Raw genomic sequence first — 23,616 nt, forward strand, 5'->3', positions numbered from 1 at the left:
GCCAATGTTCAAGTCGAACATGAGTTCAACTCGAACATAAAGCTCATCCCTGGTTGTCACCTGAAAGATATAATAAAATATTTACAAAAATGTGAGGGGTGTACTCACTTTTGTGACATATTGTATGATAAATTAGCATTAGAAATATTTTACTCAAGGACAGGAATGGATAAAATCAAGGAACAATGTTTCTCTGTCTGTGCTGGTATTGCTGGCATTTTTCTGAAATTAAATTCTTCTAAAGATGAAGGGGTATCGTTCTGAATAAGGTATGAAAAGAGCATTCATTGTTATAATATCTATATCATGCAAAAAAAAAAAATCACGTTTATTTGATAAATTAAAGGTTTACATTTACATGAAGTCCGTACATGTCTATAACCACTTGTGGTGAAATAAATAGAATAGAGAGAATATATTAAACACAAACACTGCTAGTAACAAGGCACATTCATCAATTTCTACTTCACAAAAAGCCCTATACAAGTCAATTGTCAATCTTGCCTGAATTTTGGACAGTGGGTATTTAGTGGTGAAAATAAACATTGCATTGCTCTTCCCATACTGTCATTTACATGTACAGTAGAAAATATACGTTTGACAGAACTCGTGTTGTATATTTCAATAGTTAATTTGGATCTTCTTGTGAAATCTAGGAGGCAACAATATCCACAATTCTCATGAGGTATATGCAGGGGTGAGAAGGGTCCTCTCAATCATTTATATAACCTGATCTCCAGTTCGTTTGAGGCCAGTAACTCTGGCTGCCAAGAGAAAGGCCATTCCAGTCAATATTTCTGTGATGAAAGATATCCATGCCAAAGCCAATGACCATCCAAAACGTATGTCAATTTCAGACAGAATTGCACTGCCCGAGGAATACAATACATAATTAAATGCAGCAGCAGAATAGGCAATGTAAATGCTAATTCCCGTTAGAGTCACTAGTGCTGAAGAGAAAAGAAAGAAAAAAAATTAATATGCACACACTTTTATACAGCATGTAAGTTCAGTGCCAGCTAAATTCAGTATATGTTTAAAAGTGAAACTGTGACCAGGCTATGGACATTCAAAAATACACGTACGGTATTCCTAATTTGCTGTAAATTGGTTTCAAAACAAGCCCTTAATTACTTGTTGCTACAGCTACTATAATGAACCCTCAAAGTTTACAGCAAAAAATACTTTCAGTTTTATTTCAGCAGTTGAATAATTATTTTTACATATTTGGTTTGTTTTCTGAACTGATTGTGTTTAGAAGGTACCTGTTAAAGTCACATTTTTTTTGTTGTGCTCTTACATTTGTGTAGCCAGGTGACTTACAAAATATGTGAAGTGAGAGAAACACTGACTGCAGCTGCTCTCTGTAGCTGCTGTCCTGCGGGGATGAATTGGTTAGCAGCTATGACAGCAATAGGAGGGAGCTGCAGAGCAGGAAGAGTTTAATAGACTAATTTGGGCAGCACTGAACTGTGAGAACTGTAGTCCAGAGAAGAGAGACTCTACTGTAATCAACTGCATTTCCCAGAGGGAGATTGCCAGGATGAAGGGGAAGAGATGCAATTTTTTTCAGGCTGTAGAGGACACAGTTTCCTCTTGCTATGTGAGCCCAGAGAGTCCACATCACTGCCCAGTGTGCAACACTACTGCCTCATAAGGGTGACCTGAGCAGGATCTGGGGTGCTGAGTTTAGGGTGACAATGACTATACAGCCAGAGTCACCTGGTGTAGATCAGAGAGTGGACTAATCGCTGTGTGTTACCAGATAGTGAGTTGCAATATCACTGGGACTGGTGAGCTGCTGCTTTGTGGATTCACTATTTGCTGATAGAGAGTTTGCGCCCTTTAGGAACGAACCATACAGCTATCTTGTTGCTTTATTGCTGCTTGCAGGCTTGACTTAGGCTATTCTCATGTGCACTAATGGTACAACTGGGCCCTAGCGCTAGCCAGCTGAAGAGTTAGGACTAAAGACTGTCCCTTTGCAGCTGTTACACAGAGACCTTAACATATTACTTATGCAAAGAGGTACCTCTAAGGGGACATTGCACCAAACCCTAGCCATTCTCCTAGAGTGCACTCCAGATTAGTTATAGTATTAGTATTCATTTTTCAGTTAATGTTTATATACACTGTTTATTGCTGACTTTGCTGATTCATGAGCTAATCCCAGTCTAGTGGCACAGAACTCTATTCTAAATTACCGTATATACTCGAGTATAGGCCGACCCGAATATAAGCCGAGGCCCCCAATTTACCCCCAAAAAAACTGGCAAACTTATTGACTCGTGTATAAGCCGAGGGTGAGACATGCCTGTCCATCCCTGTGTGTGTGTCCGTCCATCCCTGTGTGTCCGTCCATCCCTGTGTGTCCGTCCATCCCTGTGTGTCCGTCCATCCCTGTGTGTCCGTCCATCCCTGTGTGTCCGTCCATCCATCCCTGTGTGTGTGTGTGTCCATCCATCCATCCCTGTGTGGGTGTGTCTCCATCCATCCATCCATCCATCCCTGTGTGTGTGTGTCTCCATCCATCCATCCCTGTGTGTGTGTGTCTCCATCCATCCATCCATCCCTGTGTGTGTGTGTATCCATCCATCCCTGTGTGTGTGTGTGTCTCCATCCATCCATCCGTGTGTGTGTGTGTGTGTGTGTGTGTGTGTGTGTGTGTGTCCAGCCTACCTGTGTCCCGAGCCTTTGTCCCGAGCCTCCGTCCCGTGCCTTGCCTCCGTCCCGTGTCGTGCCTTGCCTTGCCTCCGTCCCGTCCCGTGCCGTGCCTTGCCTTGCCTCCGTCCCGTGCCCTCTTCGTCGGCGCCTCGGCGGCCATTGTAAAATTCAAAAGCCGCGCCTCCGCCTTCGCCTGTGATAGGCGGAACACTGAATTTCCCAGCAGCCTGTGTTCCGCCTATCACGGACATCGTATCATCCTCGTCCGTAGTACGAGGATGAGACGATGTCCGTGATAGGCGGAACACAGGCTGCTGGGAAATTCAGTGTTCCGCCTATCACAGGCGAAGGCGGAGCCGGAGGCGCGGCTTTTGAATTATAGAATGGCCGCTGTCTGTCTGCTCGACACGCTGATCGAGCGGGCAGACAGCGATGACTCGAGTATAAGCCGAGGGGGGCACTTTCAGCCTCAAAAAAGAGGCTGAAAATCTCGGCTTATACTCGAGTATATACGGTACCTTAACATTGGTAATTATACTGTCTAGTGGACTGTGTCTGAATAATTTATTCTAACTTCTATCAATACATTGAGTTAATTTACCACTAAACAGTTAAAAGAGAAGCATATGTTTTTTTTTGCTAACCATAATTACCTCGGTGGATGGAGCATGAGACCGATGCTGCAGCTGTGCCCCGGCGTCTCTGCACTAATAACCGAGCCACCGAACACCACTGATGGCTCGGTTCTAATTTCTCCCCAAGCAGAGTGATGCTGTCACTCAGCATCGCTCCAGCTCTCCTCCTCCACGTTTATTGGAGCACTGAGCTATGGAGAGGCAGGGTGGGGCCGTCTCAGCAGCTTGCTGAGACTGCCATCACTCAAGGCAGCTAGCAGATCCAGACTTGGGAAGTTGGGATGACGCGCTGCCTCAACTGACGTCAGCAGAGAGCGGTCTGCAGACCGGTCTCCACTGAAAACTGATCACAGGAGTGCAAAACTAATTGCACTCCTGTGATCCAGAGGAAAAGCCCAGCCTAAAAAGCTCATGCTGTGTGAGAAACCATGAATCAGACTGAGACAGAAGTACAATTAAATCACACTTGTTTATTAAATAAAAATAAAAAGGTAAATAGAAAAAGTGCAGTCAAAGTCATAGCCAGCGTCCAGTAACCAGATCGAGTAGTCAGCCAGGCCAGAGTTCAATAACCAGATCGGGTAATCAGCCAGGCCAGAAGTCAGGGATCCAAGTAGAGCAACAGCAAGCAGGATAAGGAGCCAGAAGGGATGTCAGCAAGCCAGTCTTGAAACAGAATGGTAGGAGATGGTTTCTTGTGATGTTACCAAGGCGAAGGCAGAGGTGAAGTGAGCTGGACAGCTTTAAGTAGGCAGGTCAGACGAGCATGATCAAAAACAGCTGGTAACTGGAGAGAAATGAGAGCTGGCAATTAGCCGACAGCTGAGCAACCAGCCCAGAGAAGGAAGTGCTAAGCCAGCCCTGACATGCTGGACTTCTCCTTTAAAGGTATCTACACTTTCACTTAGTGTTTCTACAGGTGCTTGCAGTAACTTTCACCCGACCAGGTGTGTCTGAGGTTGTTCTTGGAGTTGAGGTGCAGAACCCAAATTGCCAAAGATCACTTTCATAATATTAGACTTCTTTTTCATTCTCTTGGTCTCTAACTATGAACCTTATTCTGGAACTATGAAGAATATATTCTTATTCCGTGTACAAATGGCCGGACTTTTCCTCGGACTGAACTCAGAAGGACTTTTCGAAAGAGTTCCGCCGAAACGGACTTGTCTACACACAATCACACCAAAGTCTGACGGATTCGACCATGATGACGTACGACCAGACTAGAATAAGGAAGTTCATAGCCAGTAACCAATAGCTACCCTAGCGTTGGTTTTCATCCGTCTGACTAGCATACAGACAAAGACTGATTTTTTTACTTGAGTCCGTCGGAAAGATTTGAAGCATATTCTAAATCTTAAGTCCGTCTGATTTGTTCAGTCGGACCTTTGCTGTCGAAAAGTCCGGCCGTGTGTACACGGCATTACAGTACAATAGTCTCTTAGAACAGAGTAAATTTGGGGTGATGCAAGATAACTTTATTTGTGTATTGTACATCACTGTTTTCCTCTGCATTATAAAGTAAACTCTAAGCCCTTGTACACACGGTTGGACAATCCGATCGTTCGTAACGCAATGACATTATTTCGTTATGACGGGACTACGTTCAGGCTAGTAGCCAATAGCTTTGGTCTAGGAATTTGACCTGACCATGCGTGGCACTTTGTCCAATCGGAATTCTCTACAAACGATCAGACAAAGTCCAATCGGATCATGTTGTCGGAAAATTTTGTAGCCCAGCTCTAAAACGTTGTCGGTCGGATATTCCGACGGAAACAGTCCGATGTAGCCCACACATGGTCGGATTATCCGACAACACGGTCCGATCGGACATTTTCCATCGGAATGTCCGACTGTGTGTACAAGGGCTAAGATCTTTTGAGCATGGATATTTCTCTCCCTGGAAATCATTATGCTATTTCTGATAAGCCTTTTGTGACAGCCTTTATGAGCCGACAATGCTTATACTGTATCTTGTGAATGTCCCTAAGCTCTTCATGTTTAATTCAGGGACATTAACAAATAGGTAAATACTTGAGTGTGAAAAAAGATTTTGGGTGGTCCCGTGCAAATGACTGTAGGTTATAAATGGAACTGCTGCCCCTACTAATACAGCTACCTGAGTGGAGTGTATGGTGAATGATGAGTTAAAGTAGTAGGTGTGGTGCTGTTCTTAGGAGTCAATAAATCCTTAAGGCAGAAGTCTAAGCTCTTGTACACACGGTCGGACCTTCCGACAACAAAATCCGTCGGATAAATTCCGACAGATATAGTCTGGAAGTGATGTTGCATAAACACGGTCGGACAAAGTTGTCGGAATTTCCGGTTGACAAGAACGCGGTGACGTAAACCGCGTACGACAAGACTAGAAAAGGGAAGTTCAGCACCACGTCCGGCACCCTTTGGGCTCCTTCTGCTGATCTCGTGTTTATCGCGTGTTAGTAGAAGTTTGGTAAGAGACGATTCGTGCTTTTCAGATTTGTGTTTCAGATCCTTACTGCTCTACAGTTTGTGCTTGTCGGTGCGTATCTGCTTATCAGTGCGTGTAGTCAGTTTGCATTTGTTGGTCATTGTGGACTATATCTTGGTATAGTACGCTTTGATTTTCAGTGCTTATTGTCTGCTCGTTTCTGGTTTTCAGTTCGTTCTTTCAGGCCTTGCTGTTTATTGGTGCCTTCTGTTGTTCGTTCTGACCAGCCTACCGTTTTAAGCCATGTTTTGTGTACATACTCGTCGTAGAGATTGTGTTGTGCAAGGGCTTGGTGTTGGGCTTTTGGCTATGACACAAGCCCAGTCCATGAACAGAGCGAGGAGAAGTTCGTGGACCAAGAATTGGTTGCTCCAGCCTGACCAGTTCTCGCACATGCCTTTGCTTCGTGAGATCCGGGAGAATAATCCTGATGATTTCAGGAATTATCTCCAGATTACGGACCCTGTTTTTCACCGTCTGCTGGCTTTGCTGTCCCCTTATATCAGCAGGCAGGATACCTGCATGCGGCAAGCCATCACTCCGGAGCAGAGGCTCAGCGCCACATTGTGCTACTTGGCGACAGGGAGAAGTCTTCAGGACCTGAAGTTCTCGACAGGTATCTCCCCCCAGGCTCTGGGAATCATTATTCCAGAGACCTGTTCTGCCATCATACAGGTCCTGCAGAAGGACTATATTAAGGTAAGTTTTCTCCTTTAACATCTCATTCTATGTATTTAATGTTTGATAATGTATTGGATTTCTTTCCTCATTACCATGATTGCAATATGCTGTAATTGATATGCTGTGTCCCTTTGTCCTCCTGCATGCTGGAAGCTTTTCAAGTTCCTTTTTTGTCCTTCATGCATATTTGCCTTCACTAACTTCCCCACCATGCTCTTCTGAGCCCATAAACCTATAGTCTAGTCACTTACCAATGTCTTTTGTCAGCTCCATAGTATTGCTTTCCCCTAAACACCCCCTAAAATGAGTACAAATGTTATGTGTGTGCTTAAATTCATGCAGAGTGCCAGAGGTTTTTGTTTGGTGGGCCAAACTCATTAGGAACCTCCCTCCCCAACTGCTAGGTTAGCTGATAGCAATCCTTTATCTGCTGACTTTGCTAAACCCAATACACACTATACCTACCTTTTTTCTGGTCCAATTTATGGATGAATTCACCAAAGCATGTAGTGCAAGGGCCTGCCTCAATACTTTCAAATGCTACTGTTTAAAGTTTTTTTTCTCCTATTATTATCTTGATAGGTAATAGCAGAATGTCAAAATGTGCTTCCATTTGTTCCTTTTTTTTTGTATTATGACACTTCTTACCTGTCTGGTGGGCTGCCAATAGTGTAAGTAAGGAGGGGCTGGCCAAAGTATCACACATTATTTATTTATTATTTCAGCTCTCAATGAAGTGGAGAGGGTTACCTGTCCAAAACACCCCCCCCCCTAATTTTTTGCAATGGGCCATCAGATTGGGGGGGGGGGGGGTGAGGAATCTGATAAGGGGACCTTATACTTTAGGCTTTAAATACTCATTTACAAAAATGTTATAATGTTTGTGTCTAATCTACTTGCAATGTTGATGTGCAAAATTACTATTTTTTTTTTCTAGTTTGACTCCACAGTTTCCTTCAATGCCACAGGAATGGCAGACTGTGGCCTCCCACTTTGGGCATAATATACAGAACACAGGAACTTACAAAGTTCAACTTTGAAAAGTGAAGACAATATCAGACATGGTTATGCACAAACTGTGTATGCATAGTGTTGCCTTCATCACATGGGGTAACACCCTTGGAAAAGCCAAATTTGGAAGATGCACACAAATTGACAATCAAAAAGTGGCCAGTTTCCTCCTGTTCCCATGCCTAATGTCAACATATGCTATCTCCCATCATGGGGTATCAATGTACGTGTTTTGGGAGTGCAACCCCTTCATCTCAGCCACTTTAATAGCAAGGAAGGGGTTGCACCCACAAAACACGTACATTGATCCCCCATGATGGGAGATAGTAAATTTTGACACACTGTGTGCATCTTCCAAATTTGGCTTTTCTAAAAATATAAAAGTGTTTTTGAAAATTCAAAATGGATGCTAGCTAGTTTTGGGTGTTTCAGACTCTTCCTAAAACATCAATGATGTTCTTAATTTTTTGTTGAACATCATTAATGTTTTTTCTGGATATTCTCTAAATCGCGATTGCACCCCATTATCTCCCCAATGAGGATCTGGGCACTTTCACTGGTAAAATGCGATTCTTCTTCCACAACATACACATCACCTAAAAAGAAACAAAAAAAAACACACCATGTATTATAAATATGCAGGCATACATTGATTAACTTACCTAAAGCTGTGGTCTCCTACACTCACCTGTTGTGGTGACAATTTCGCCAATTTCGACAATCTCTCCTTCCTCCTCCTCCTCTGCTTCTGGTGCTGGTATTTCCCCTTCTTTGGGAGGTGTGGGGTCCCTGGTGTCCTCAGAAATGCAGAGTCTTCTCTCCCCATGAGAATGTAAAAAAGGAATACTTAACACACAGATATTGGAGGACAGAAATAGGAATATGAAACATTACTTGGAAGTGTCGTACAATTGTGTTTTTTGGCAGAGTTCAAAGGTGAAAACATTTTTTTTGACACTTTCTAAAGCTGGAATACTTACCTGTTGTGTGAACAAATGTAGTCAAGTGCAACATGGCAAAACATCGTTTTTGGAGTGGGCTAACGAACAATGTTTATTATGAACGATTGAACCCATGAACATGAAAGTGGCCATTTTAAACTGTACAACATTAAATCAAAGCACATGGAGCAGTATGCAAGCAATAATAATAATATGAACACACGAGAACTACTTACTTTTTTGAAGAACTAGCTTGATCATTCTGTACTGATCATGTTCCCTCAGTTTCAGGTCTGACCAGCGTTTTCTCAGTTGATCCTTGGACCGTAGTACCCCAAAATTCTTCTGAAGACTTTTCACAACTTTAGTCATGATCTTGGCCTTTCTGATATTTGGGTTTGGCTAAGGTCCATACTTCCCATCATAGTTGTTCCTCTTCAATATGTCCACCATCTCCAACATTTCTCCAAAAGACATATTTGAGGCCTTAAATCTTCTCTTTCGGGATCGGGATGTTTCTGGCTCTGGGCTTTCCTCGTCCTCCTCCTCGTTAGTGGAATTATTAGTGCGCACCTGCTGTGTCTCAGCCATGTGCTCTCCCCACTGCGCCAAGAGAAGGGGCGTGGAATAGTCTAGAAAGAATGCCAGGGGTGGGCGGAGTTTCACGCATTTGCACTGTGTATAAAATGCAACACACGTGTGTCATACGCACGATCTGTGAGCAGAGTGAGGAGCTGACGTGCCGATCATTCAAACGAAGGTACGATTTTAACTCGGTACATCACTAGTCGATACTGCTTCTATATAGGCCTATGTTGGGACAAGATTAGGAGAGTTTAGCCTGACATTGTTAGGGTTTGTCTTGTGTTGTGTCTTGCAGACAAGATGGATCCCTTCAAGGAAACACATTTTATGGAGCTAATTATTAATATGCTCAGGGAGCTGCCCTGGCTGTGGCAGATGAACAACCCCTTTTATAAGGACCTAAGAAAGAGGAAGGCAGTGCTGGAGAAACTGCTTGGTTTGGTGAAGATCATGGTCCCCACGGCAGACATGACCCATGTGAAGGCCAAAATTGGTGCCCTGAGGAGTACATATCTGAGGGAGCACAAGAAGTTCCAGGATTTCCTGAGATCAGGAGATCCAGGTGCCATTTATATCCCCAGGATGTTGCACTACGAGAGGCTGCATTTTCTGGCAGAACAAGGGGAACCCAGGCCACCACTCTACAGTCTTCCTTCAAGGCTTCCTTCACCCCCAGCTGAGGCTTCCAATGTCCAACCTGGGCCTTCCAGGCAGCAACATGTGAAGGGGCCCAGCTTGAGACAGGTATAGCATTGTTGAACATATTTCTTGTCGTACATTTAATGATGTTAACTAGATGTTATTATTGATCAGTAAGTTGTGATTTAACAAAGTGGTTTACATATCAATAGACAGTAGTGACCAAAAATGATTGGGACAAGAATGAAAAATGCTGGGCTCAGAATGATAGTCTATTTGGTAACATTCAATTTGCAACAGTCATGAGAACAAAATTGTGTGATTGATGACCAAAAACTATGTCCCATTTTCATACACAGGAAGACGGGAGGAGGCTGTGGCAAGTGGCAGCCGGGAGGTCGACCATTGCCCTCCTCCTCCTGCCACAACTACAAGAGCAGAGCCACAGCCTGGAAGGAAGTCTGGAGGGAAGTGCCCAAGGAAGACCAGAGAGTGATGGCCTGGTTTCAGTCTGATCTGACAGAAGATGCAGCCTCTTGTATGACCACAGCCTGGGGACATAGATGGCATCTGCTCTTCCTGATCTCTTGGACTTCTGGACCAGACTATTCTCCCTCAGATATGTACTCCTCAGGCCACCAATTTTGCATTTTCAAAATAGTTCATGTCTGCCCTGGGGTCCAAAGGCTTCGCCAAATTGACCAGTTTCTCCAGTGTTGCCTTCCTGTTTATTTGTTTGACACCTAAATAAAGGTTTTTTTTTTGGTTCAAGAAATACTTGCCTATGTGTTTTACTTAAAAAAGGACAGTTTATTTGTGAGTAGTCAAATTAATAACAAGGGGCACAACACCAAACAACCTCCTCTAGATTAGAAAAGAAAACAATAAAATAAAAAGATAACAATGGTGTTGTAGTAAGTTGACACACAAAACACACCAAAAAAATTCAGAAGATGAGCAAACTGTCAAAAAAGGAGATCTTGATTAAAAAAACCAACTACAAAATTAAAAAATAAAATGATCGGGGGGATGTGACAAATTAAAATATTGTATTCATGAAATGAGGAAAAAGAATAAAGAAATATGTTTTGGAGAAGTGTGTGTGAATATGAGCAGCAAAACAACTTCATTATTGTAGCATTCTAAAGAAAAAGAGAATGCGCTGCATTAAAGAATTTTTAACATTGCAGCGTGACAAATGTGCTATATTGATTATGAGCGGTAGTTTTACCTGACCAAGCGCTTACGTCTCAGAATTTATTCTGAGCATGCGTGGCACCCTGTCCGTCGTACTAGGCTACACACGATCGGAACTGACGCGCATCGGATCATGTTGTCGGAAAATTTTATAGCCAGCTCTCAAACTTTGTCTGTCGGATATTCCGATGGAAACAGTCCAATGGAGCCCACACAATGTCAACAGTCCAATCGGACATTTTCCATTGGATTTTCCGACCGTGTGTACAAGGGCTAAGTGCTCTAATGTTCACCTTGTTATCAGTGACTTACTGGTTATTGGATATAATTAGTCCACGGTGGGTATAAGATCCAGGATTGAATACACATTCACTTCGAGTAGAGGAGCATGAAGGCAGACCGAAGGAGATTAATTCTGGGCTTTATAAAAAAGGGTATGACAGATTCGGCTAATTGAATTGTGTATATGGGTTTAAACAGATCAGAATCCTGCAATATACAAACCCCAGACCAACCAAAAAAGCCGCTAATCATGCGGGGGGGGGGGGGGGGGGGTCGTCAGGACACCACATGCTATATATAGTTGGGAGGTGTAGCAACAGATCCCAGATGACGTCTTGATTATGAAACACGTAGGTCTGAGCTTGTAGTGTCTTTACATCACTTCCGGTTTGAAGCCGCGGAACACGAATCATCCTGGACTTCCTGATTTTAAATGATTTTTGTACACAAAGAAAATGTGAGTATGTTCACAACTGTGTATATTCAATAAACACTTTGAAAAAGGTATTATGCCATGGGAGCAATCTTTTGTCTGTATGTGGATGAGACAGAGTGGGTGAATCTTTAACCACTTAAGGACCGCCGCCTGCACATTTACATCGGCAGAATGGCACGGCTGGGCACAAGCACGTACAGGTATGTTGCTCTTTAAGTGCCCAGCCACTGGTCGCAAGCCCGGTCCTGAGCTCCGTGGCCGTGGGACCCGCGGACCCGATCGCCGCTGGTGTCCCGTGATCGGGTCACAGAGTTGAAGAACGAGGAGAGGTCTGTGTAAACAAACCTCTCCCCGTGCTTCCTACTGTGGCTGTCACTGATCGTCTGTTCCCTGTTATAGGAAAAGACGATCAGGGACATCACATGCCAAGCCACGCCCCCTTACAATAAAAAAAAACACACAACGTCACACATAACCCCTCCTCGTCCCCTAGTGGTTAACTACCCTATTTTGTAAACGCTATAACTTTTGCGCAAACCAATCAATAATCGCTAATTGCGATTTTTTTTTTACCAAAAATATGTAGAAGAATACATATCGGCCTAAACTGAGGGAAAAAAAATTCTATATATTTTGCGGATATTTATTATAGCAAAAAGTAAAAAATATTGAATTTTTTTCAAAATTGTCCCTCTATTTTTGTTTATAGCGTGAAAAATAACAACCGTAGAGGTGATCAAATACCACCAAAAGAAAGCTCTATTTGTGGGGAAAAAAAGGTTGCCAATTTTATTATGTTTGGGAGCCACGTCGCAGGAAGGCGCAATTGTCAATTAAAGCGACGCAGTGCCAAATCGCAAAAAATGGGCCTGGTCCTTTGGCTGCAAATTGGTCCGGGGCTTAAGTGGTTAAAGGAGCAAAGAGAGGAGAGGAGAGGTACACACAGCCATGGATATGGCATCTGCTACACAGTGGCATACACTGGGAATGTGGAATAAACCTTCGAGAGGTGAATATTTCTGGTGAGTGCAGCACCTTAAGGGGAGCACCATAAGAAGCACCAGCACAGGTTTATAGTTAAAGAAACAAACAATTGAAGAGCACTTTATCACTTTAGAAAAGACTTTTCTGTGAATTCAAAAGAACTGTGTATATGAACATTTATTTTGTTTTTTGTTTTTCATTTTTTCATTGGAGTACCAGTCACTTTACATAAGATTGTACACTCATTTTTCACCATTTGTTTATATGATTTACTTTTTAGAGATGTGTAAATATTATTAATTGCAAGACATACTAGCCGTATTTAAAGCACCAGTGACTGTAATTTTAGATTTACTTTAGATTTACTTGGTTGTAAATAAATAGGGGGGTTTCTAGCTTCCCTTAAGTAATTTATAACTATTTATTTTCTTATCTCTTTCTATAATTAGCTAGTCTGTTAAAGCTCTGATAATATTAATGGTGATGATATAATAACAATGTTAGCTATAAAAATAAACACAATGCTCAAAGTAGCAAAGGTCTTGTTTCGTTACTAATAAATTAGAAAAGCGAACATAGAAAACTATGAATATTACAGGGCATATTGCAATAAAAGAGCATAGATGATACTTTACATATGTTCGTCCTCAGTGTTCGGTGTACCTAAGCTGGGATCAATGAGAAAAGAAGGGACCTCATCATTTACCCTCACCTTTTAAAGCACACTCAGACACAATCCACCCAAGCACTCTCTGCCCGCCCGTGTAGTCCTCTGTTCAATGAAAAGCTATAAGGGGCTGTTCTTCCTAATACCCAGGAAGTATGTTATTCCCCTGAATATCCTCCAGGAAGTCTGTTGCTGTCTTCCACAGGGATGCAGCATTAGTCTGCAAACACCTGCCTTGACCCAGGTCAACTTCCAGTCCACATCTGTTCCTTTGATGTTTTTATAAGTCAGGAAATCAGTCATTTTAATTTGCACCTCACCAGTAGGTCTGAGCTGATGCTCCTCTACCCCCCTCCCCATACATCACATCAGGAGGCCTATGTGAGAATATCTTTCTGGAGATGAATCCCCATTTATGACTTTTTGTTACAAACACCCTGCTGGATAATCTTGCCCTGCTGGTATTCCAGGCTACCCCCAATTGTATCCAGATGTCTTCCGTATTACCTGGTCTCAACAGTCCAGAAATATTTGATATCTGATATTAAAAACATGTTAACTTCCAACAATTCTCATTATGTATAGCCATATGTCTATGTTTATATGTTACAAATATATGTTATGTACTAACTTAATACAGTTTTAACTTTTATATTTAGTAGGAATTTAGCAGTAATTTTGAAAATGTTGCCATATATGGGTCCACTAATAATAATTTGAATGTATTTTTGGAGAAAATATTGTTTTGATAAACATTTGTGCAAATATCACAGTAGTAATCCCCGAAGTAGTAAAATTGGTTTTGGGGTGTAATTCTAAGCATGCTAATGCTGCGTGTAATGCCTTGTACACGTGGTCGGACATTCTGACAACAAAATCCATCAGATTTTTTCAGACGGATTTTTGTGCCAAACTTGCCTTGCATACACATGGTCGGACGAAGTTGTCTGAAAATCCAATCGTTCTTAACAAGGTGACATACAACACCTACGTTGGGACTATAAACAGGCCAGTAGCCAATAGCTGTGGTCTCTTAATTTATTCTGAGCATGCATGGCACTTTGTCCATCGGAATTGTCTACACGCGATCGGAATTTAAACAATCAGATTTTGTTGTCGGAAAATTTTAGATCCTACTCTCAAACTTTGTGTGTCGGAAATTCCGATGGAAAAAGTCCAATGGAGCTCACACACAATCGGATTTTCCGACAACACGATCCGATCGCACATTTTCCGTCAGAAAGTCCGATCACGTGTACAGGGCATTAGAAATATCTTATTGACAACTTTATATAAAAAAAAATAAAAATTTAATTTTCTTTCCACATTTTTCAAAAACTTGTGACAAAAAACTCACTATGGCCCATGTATTTTGGGCCTCAAGAAATTAGATAGGCAGTCAGTACATCAGGTTTGATACATTTTCCAATATATATACAGTACCATAGTTTGTAGACTTCATAAGTGTCACTCGGATTTTAAAATATACACTTCTCTGGGTTATTTTTACCAAAGAAATATAGAAAAATATGCCTTGCTCCAAAATTATTACGAAAGTTGATTTATTTACAAATTGTATAACAGAAACTAGGATTTTTTTAATCAAAATTTTCCTTTTATATAGCAAAAAATAAATAAAACCCAGTGGTAATTAACCAGTTAACAACCGGCCCATAGCCGAATGACAGCTACAGGGTGGTTGCTTAAGTCTGACGGAGTGACGTAGCGATCACTTGTAAACAACATGACGCCGGTTCCTCCCTCCCCTCTCTGTACCGATTGGTACAGTGAGAGGGGAGAGATTGGTGTCAGAAGTGATGTGGGCTGGATCTGCAGTGCCCACAGCGCTGCTCACCGACAAATAACCCCGCAATGCCCTGCCAATACTCTGCAATACCCAGCAATGCCCTGCCAATACTCTGCAATGCCCTGCCAATACTCTGCAATGCCCTGGCAATACTCTGTAATACCCAGCAATGCCCTACCAGTACTCTGCAATAACCAGCAATAATCTGCAATACCCAGCAATACTCTGCAATAGCCTGCAATACCCTGCCAATACTCTGCCATAAATTGCCATACCCAGCAATACTCGGTGATACCCTGCAATACCCAGCCATACTCTGCAATACCCAGCAATGCCCTGCCAATACTCTGCAATACTCTGCAATACCCTGCAAATACTTTGCAATGCCCTGCCAATACTCTGCAATACTCTGCAATACCCTGCCAATACTCTGCAATGCCCTGACAATACTCTGTAATACCCAGCAATGCCCTGCCAATACTATGTAATACCCAGCAATAATCTGCAATACCCAGCAATACTCTGCAATAGCCTGCAATACCCTGCCAATACTCTGCCATAAATTGCCATGCTCAGCCATAATATGTGATACCCTGCAATACTCGGTGATACCCAGCCATGCTCGGCCATGCTTAGCCACGCTCGGCTGTACTCGGCCTCTGTATGTGGCCAGGCTGTGGAAGTCTCACACACGTGTTATCACCGTACTCAGGAGGAGTAGAAGAATCTATTTTGGGGAGTCATTTTTGGTACGCTATGTGTTAGAAATATTGTATAAATGGACAACTTTGTGTTAAAAAAAATGCATTTTAACCACTTCCCGCCCGTCATATGACGTCCTTGACTTTGTGCGGGGATATCTGAATGATGCCTGTAGCCTGGTCAAGTGGTTTATTACCACCAAAAGAAAGCTCTGTCTCAAAGACTGATATAAAATAGATTTGGGTACAATGTTGCATGACTGAGTAATTGACAAAGTGGGACAGCACTGAAAAATGGCCTGGGCAGGAAAAGGGTGAAGCAGTCCAGTCTTGAAGTGAATAAAATAAGTTTCCTATATTATCTAGAGATCTATTCAAACCATTTCAAATGTATCAATAGTTATATTCGCCTGTTACTGCCTTTTTAAGGATTCTCTGTTATTTCTTATCTATAATGAGACACATTTTTGTTTGATTCAAACTATATCCTTTAAAGCCCTAGAATATCATGCTGTCAAAAGAAGGAGGCAGATTTGGAAAGCAATAGTTGAGGCTGAAGATACATGTATAATTGGCCAGGCTCTGTGTATTCCATCTTATTTTCCATTTCAGCTTTTTTGCACTTACTGTACATGTTTTGACACGTATATACTATTAGAAAGCAGCATGGTACAAGCTGGGAATTCTTTTTCAGAAAAAGCATCCAGATGCCCTAAGAAAGAAGCTGGATACCTGCCAATCTTACTGAATTATTGATTTGAGAACAGTGTGCATTCAGGGGGCTAAGACGTTTTTCAAGTAGATAGAAACAGATTTCCTTTATGATTTCAAGCACCAATTCTACTATTTGGATTAGGAATATTGTGAATTTAAGTATTGTTTGCTGTACATTCTGTTCCATTGGCCAACGGCAGGGTGTCTTTGGCCAATCATGGCTCAGGGGGCTAAGTCTACACCCCACACTATGTAAGGCTGCTTACATAGTGGCCGTATAAGTGTAATGATATGAGAGCAGCAAAATTACATTTCTAAAGGGAAAAAAAGGCTCTCATGGCAGAGCGCATTGTAATTGGCCAAAGCATGCAGCTAAGGTGCATGCTTTGGCCAATCAGCAATCGTCAATGCACTGCGATCTGCGATTAAGCACTCTTTAATCTCTGGTTATATCAAAAGATTTAAACCACATATTATTTTATTCCAGGAAACCCATTTGCAGTTCTCCACGTTCATGGCCTTGTGTTGCTATTTTGTATACTATATCCCTGAATATACATATCTTATGAATTAAAACGGACCCAAGGGGGTGATATGTTATTTTGTTGTGCAAGAGCTTTAATACATGTTTAACTATAGTGAGTATGTACAGCCCCCCACCATTTCTTTTCAACCTTTGGAGGATATTTTGGCTACGGTGGCAGAGGGAGCTTAATTACTCCTGGTAGATTTTACTGTAGTTTCTGATTTCACCTTGGATATCACCATGGGAGTGTGTCAGGGGTTTCTCCTTTGCTGTCAGCATGGTTGGAGAGTTATGCCCTTGTGAATGTTGGGCCACACAGGAATCCCAGGATTACGGAATTCTCTTGCCTGCCATTCAGAAACCCATCGTACACTTTCACGTATATATGTTATTGTCTACATCAATGGTTCTCAACTCCTGTCCTCAGGACCTACTAGCATGCCAGATTTTAAGTATTACCTTGGAGAGATGCAGACTAGAATACTGCAATCACTGAGCAGTAAATTATATCACCTGTGATGTATTTCAGTTATCTTGCAAACCTGGCCTGTTAGTGTTTCCTGAGAACAGGAGTTGAGAACCATTGGACTGCATGGACAGATTTCTTTGATACAGAATGTGAAGTATTTGCCAGGGGCTATTTATGAGCATTTCACTATGGAGGTTGGTTTGCAGTTGGGTGCTCAACCCAGGATTAGACACTGGTGTATGAACACTGTGGGAGATTAGCTCATGGGATTGCCTTTTCTGGAAATTAAGGTCAGCGTGCAGGCAGTTTCTTTAAAATCTGGCAGGTTGCTAGCTTTATTTAGAAGAGGTTGGCAAAGTCATTAAAACAAAAAAAAATGGTAAAGTAAATACTTGCTGTCTGGTTATAAACTAAACAGTAGACTCCTTTCTATACGGTGTGGGGTTGGTCCCAGTCACCCACAAAACATGTGGTAAAGCAAACCTTCTTAAATCCAATAGAGCTCCTCTCTTGGATTCCCTTCTGAGTCTCAGGCCTGAGCTCTGCTGTGCTCTCTTCCTGCTCTTTTAATGTCCACCTGAGCGTGGGCTCAAGTGGACCACAACATTCGGACCAGAACCAAGCCTTCCACAGAGGCTGGAAAAACCAGGGGCCGGATTCTGGTTCAGTCCCTTACAATAGAATGCATGTGAGGAGAAATATACAGATTATCCATTACCTCACCTCGCATACCATCACATATCCTCCCCCTCTGCAAAAGTCCCTGCGGCTGAGCAATAATTCCAAACATACAATGCATGCAGAGGAGGACATCCACATTGTTTTTGAGCTTGCCCGGGCCTATGCTCTGCTGTAAACTTAAATTGCTGCAAAACCAGGAACAACCTTGTCATGCGACCATTTTTCTCCTTGTTGTCACACATCCACTTTAGGGGGGGATGGTCGGTGACCAGCTTAAATGACCTCCCCAACAAATAATACTTTAGGGAGTCTAAGTCCCATTTAATAGCGAGACACTCCTTTTCGACAATGGCATTGTTTTTTCATGCTTGTTCAGTTTCTAGCTCAGGTATACAAGCGGGTGCTCCTCACCACTTCCCTGTTCTGGGATAGTACAGCCCCTAGGCCCACCTCCGAAGCATCCGTCTGTACCACAAACCTTTTGAGTCAAAAAGTCCACGTGAGGAATCTTCAGTGGTATACAGTCAGTTCATGCATAAAGGGACTTAGTGCCAAGGGGGGGACCACCACCAATGGTAAAATTGGCTGCTCACCTCATCCCTCCTATGATCTCTATAATCTGAGCTCCTCCGGATCTGGTAAACAGCACTGTTTTCTTTGATTGTTGATGAACAGAACACAATTGTTTTAATGTTCTTCTGATGTCCCATGAAGTTTTGGATATAAATAGCAGTTTATGGACTTTACTATATAAGAATGCTTTTTTTTCAGAAATTGCCACTAAGTGTTTTAAATACAGTTATGTTGCTACATTATTGGTAATATTTATGTTTGCCCACTTGCTGCACACTACACTTATAGCAATCTTTGGACTTTAAAACGCAGGAATGTTTCATTGCCCCATTTTTTTTGTCAATTGCCACCAAGTGTTAAATCACAGTTTTGATTGTTACACTGTTGATCACATTTTGTTACATCATAACTCACAGTATAATTTTGGTTGCACATTTTTCTTTTCTTACACATTTCCTCAATCCCCCCAACAGTGTCCCCTTCCCTTTGGCAAAAAGGGTCTTGTGAGAGTTCCTGTGCTTCCCCAGCAGGGGGAGCTCTATCTGCCAACCTCCCTTTGCTCTCCCATAAACTCCAAAAATGGGGGAAAGCAGTGAAGGTACCACCCCATTGAATGTGTTACACTGCCCCACAGGGTATCAACCTCAATCACCGCTGTCTGGTAGTTCCCAAGTGTTCCCATGGATGCAAATGACCCTGAAAGTACTGGGGTGTAGTTTTGTGGGGTTTACACAATCATTTCTGACTAGGGTTACCACACTACCAGAGTCTAGCAGGGCTGTGAGTAGTTTTTCATCCACTGAAATAACACACATTTGTTTTTCAATGCGAATCTGACATGATGCAGTGCATGCAACCTGTCTAAACAGAGATATGCGTCTTTTCATATAAGCATAATCGCATTGCATAGGCTCATCATTTAAAGGACAGTTTGCAGCAATATGCCCTAATGCATGGCAACAAAAACACTGTATGTGCTCTACCCACAGTCCTCTTAACGGTCCAAAAACCTTCCTGGCTTCTTTGGCCAGTCTCCAGATCTAGGATCCACAGTCTCATTAGCTGTGACAACAGTCTTATCTAACTCCCCCATGCTCTTGAACCCTGAAACAATCTTACCAGAACTGCTGGGCGATCTGCACCCCTAGACACAGAAGTAGTGAAAAATAGACAGGTTCAACAAGTCCTCAATAGCAATGTACCTCTCCACTAGGTCCACCAATTAGGTTGCAGTTTTGGGGTCCCCCTGTCCGAACCACTTCCTCAGAGCAACAGCGAACACATGCAGGTACCGGTCCATTACCACCCGGTCCATGATGTGAGGGCCTGTCAAGGTACCTGGCTGCAACCACTTCCTGGTGAGGTGGACCAGGTCAAACATTTGCAAACGGGGTGGCTTGTTTCTGGAGTAGGTCCACCAATGCATACTCTGGGGCCAGACAGCCGTGGTGACAAGTATGCAAGTATCTCAAGTATCTCTGTCTTCAGGGTCTCATAGCCCTGGGCCTTATCCGGTTCCAGATGAAAATAGGCCTTTTGAGGTTCTCTTGTCAGAAATGGGGCCAACTGAACCCCCCCCCCCCCCACTGTTCTTTTGGCCATCCTTCGCGGACAGCGGCTCTCAAAAAAAGCCACAAGGTATGCCTTGACATCATCGGCAGGTGTCATATTCTGTAGGTGGTACGAGGCAATTTTAGTTCCACTGACACAGGAGCCGCAAACCCCTTTTTCAATTCCACCAGAGCCGGTTCGTCTCCTGCTGGGCCACCTGTTGTGCTGCAGCCCCCCTTGCAACTTGCCAGGTCATCTCCTGCTGGGCCACCTGTTGTGCTGCAGTGGCCTCTGTGACTTGGTGGTTGGTTTCCCACTGAGCTGCACTGGCCTGTAACAGAGCTCCTCTCTCTCAGATTCCCTTCCGAGTCTAAGGCCAGAGCTCTGCTGTGCTCTCTTCCTGCTCATTTAACATCCACCTGAGCATGGACTCAAGTGGACCACAACATCCAGACCAGAATCAAGCCTGCCACAGAGGCTGTAAAAACCCGGGGCTGATTCTTGTTCAGTCTCTTACAATAGCACGCATGCGAGGCGAAATATACCGATTATCCATTACCTCACCTCGCATACCGTCACAACACATATCGGTTGCCAGAAGAATATGTGAAACTAGGCTGTTTGTCAACAATACATTTTTAATGGGCAGAAAATAGTTTTGATACTGCCCTTTCTTCCCATTGGGAGGATACCCTCAGAGGAACATTTATGATAGAAGTCAAGGATTTTTCCAGAGCTCTGGAAGCTGAGGTGACAAGGACAGGGGAACAAATGACCTTGTCAGAAAGCTTATGTGTGCATTATCCATCTACTGCTAATTACAGGACATGGCAGGAATATCTATATATGTATTGTCTGCTTTTGCTGGAATAATTTAGTAAGAATCATCAACGTAGATTAATTTTTTGGGGAGAAAAATGGTCACCTTTAAAAAAAAATTTGGAGCAACCTTCCTATACTTCAATATCTGTTTTGCATATCCGGACTCCTCAAGGACATATAGTGGAGGATTCCCAGGAGATGTTAACTACTTTTGAGCAGTTTTATCAATCCCTTTATAAAACCCAGGGAGTATTATTGGATTCTGATATCTCTTACATAGTTACATACATACATAGTAGGTGAGGTCGAAAAAAGACACAAGTCCATCAAGTCCAACCTATGTGCGTGATTACATGTCAGTATTACCTTGTATATCCCTGTATGTTGTTTTCGTTCAGGGGCTTATCTAATAGTTTCTTAAAACTATCGATGCTGAGACCACCGCCTGTGGAAGGGAATTCCACATCCTTGCTGCTCTTACAGTAAAGAACCCTCTACATAGTTTAAGGTTAAACCTCTTTTCTTCTAATTTTAATGAGTGGCCATGAGCCTCGTTAAACTACCTTCTACAAAAAAGTTTTATCCCTATTGTAGGGTCACCAGTACGGTATTTGTAAATTGAAATAATAGCTCATCTCAAGCATCTCTTCTCCAGATAGAATAATTTCAGCTTGCAACCTTTCCTCATAACTAACATCCTCCAGACCCTTTATTAGCTTTGTTGCCCTTCTTTGTACTCGCTCCATTTCCAGTATATCCTTCCTGAGGACTGCTGCCCAGAATTGGACAGCATACTCCAGGTGCGGCCGGACCAGAGTCTTGTAGAGTAGGATAATTATCATTTTATCTCTGTTATTATAATGCATGACAATAATCAATTTGCTTTGTTAGCTCCTTTTATCTTTCGTCTATTAAACTTCCGAAACTGTCCAGAAAATGTAAAGATGTAATGCATGAAGCTATTACTTTCTGGTCAATGCTCCTCCCAATACTACTTTCCACGGGACTCCCCTAAGATGAAGAGGTGAGCAGGTGAGGTAACCGTAAGCCCGAATAAAACCACCAGCTCTTTGGGGGCTCGTATGTCCGGGATTTGCCGTTACTCTCGCAATTCAAAGAAACTGTTTGAGGTCTACACAATAGAGGGTTCTGGACTGTGCCATGTTTTATTCATAAGGGGCTAATTGCGGTTCACTACCTGGTGTGTGAGCTGTGGGCAGAGTCAAGAAAAGCCCATAAGTTACGTGACCAGAGGAGCCAATAGGAGGAGCTTTCTCTGTGTTGGGACGCTGAAGAGAAGAGTCCAAATTTTTGCTGAGAAAATGTTCCAAGTACCAGGACCACCATCTGTTATGGGACCCAGGATGTTTTCTGGGGCTACCACTACAAGTATCAGACTGCCTGGAACTCTGCTGACTGATACAGGGGTTCGCCTGAGACCGCAGGGTCGTTTCATCCTGTATACTACGGGAGATGTTGAGGCCTTGGGCATGCTGTGCAACAGGTGCGAGGGACTGATCGCAAACCGCCGCCCGTTTGTTCGATGTCTGCATTGCTGGGAGTAACTGTTCGAAGTGGAGCAGCCTACCGTGCCGCCTCGTGCCTATAGGATGGACTGGGCTACGGGCATCACCACCGAGGAGACCACTACATTCACTCCTGTGGCCGGGCCTACATCTTCTAAACCTACTGCTACAATCAGTGTTCCTGAGGGAGGTGGTACGGTGACTGCCCTCAAAGGAACAACTGTGGATATTGTGGAAGCTGCTCCTTCCACAACCACTCACCTTCCTGCTCAGAGGAAGGTGGGATACGTGAAAGCCTCCCGGCGGCCGCAGTCAAGGCCTACCTCGGAAATTGCCTGGACCAGATCCGGAGAAAGTGATCGCTCTCGAGGATTCCACTACAGGAATGGGTGAGAACTCTGGGGAAAATGTACCTAGTGGGACTGTCTGTAGATATTTACTGGCAGAAGAGTTACGGGACTCTGAGATAGACTCTTTGTCGGACATATCTGGGGACGATGACCTGTCTGAAACCATGTCCCAAGAGATGTTGTGGGCAAACGCTGACAATGTTGTAATGTAATGTGTCAGGTTGGCTAACCTTGAATTCAGGGAGTGCATCGCCTCAGATGGGAACCCCAGTGACCATTGCTGAGACTGTGTCCAAGAACAATACTTTAGTCAGGTGAAAATAATTGTCTGCCTATGCCATGGTACAGAAGTCATCTAACTCATGTGTGCCTCCTGGATTGGGAAGTGCTCAATCTTTGCATAGACTCGCTTGATCACAGCGGCTGCTGAATAAATGGGTAGCTACCGAGTATGGGCTGGAATTTCCTTACGTACCTAAGGAAATAATGCAAGAGATTGAACAGCATTGAGAACGTTGGTATGCAAATGATGTTTGGGACTATTTGAAAGTGCCAAAACCTTTTAAGAAATCAGGATGTTCCTCAACTATGGATGATCTTTTCACTGGGTGTCTTCAACGCTGGAGTTATGGGAGACACATTCATGCGGACAAAATAGTTATTTGCTGGCCTGGAAAGGACAGCATTGTTTACTTAACTGTCCC

At 43.0% G+C, this 23,616-nt stretch overlaps 1 protein-coding gene across 1 annotated transcript in view; it reads right to left on the bottom strand.

Annotated features, from left to right (window-relative positions):
• Nucleotides 1-307: 307 nt before the first annotated feature.
• TMEM114 (transmembrane protein 114) overlaps nt 308-23,616 on the bottom strand; it is a 154,450-nt gene continuing 131,141 nt past the window's right edge. The window contains exon 4 of the mRNA XM_077448830.1: nt 308-950. Coding sequence (XP_077304956.1) covers nt 721-950 — 230 coding nt within the window. The 3' untranslated portion in view covers nt 308-720. The remainder of the gene's footprint in view (nt 951-23,616) is intronic.

This window comes from Lithobates pipiens, unplaced genomic scaffold (genome assembly GCF_037356315.1).
Source record: "Lithobates pipiens isolate NorthernLeopardFrog02 unplaced genomic scaffold, aLitPip1_a1.2 Scaffold_22, whole genome shotgun sequence".
NCBI classification, from domain to species: domain Eukaryota; kingdom Metazoa; phylum Chordata; class Amphibia; order Anura; family Ranidae; genus Lithobates; species Lithobates pipiens.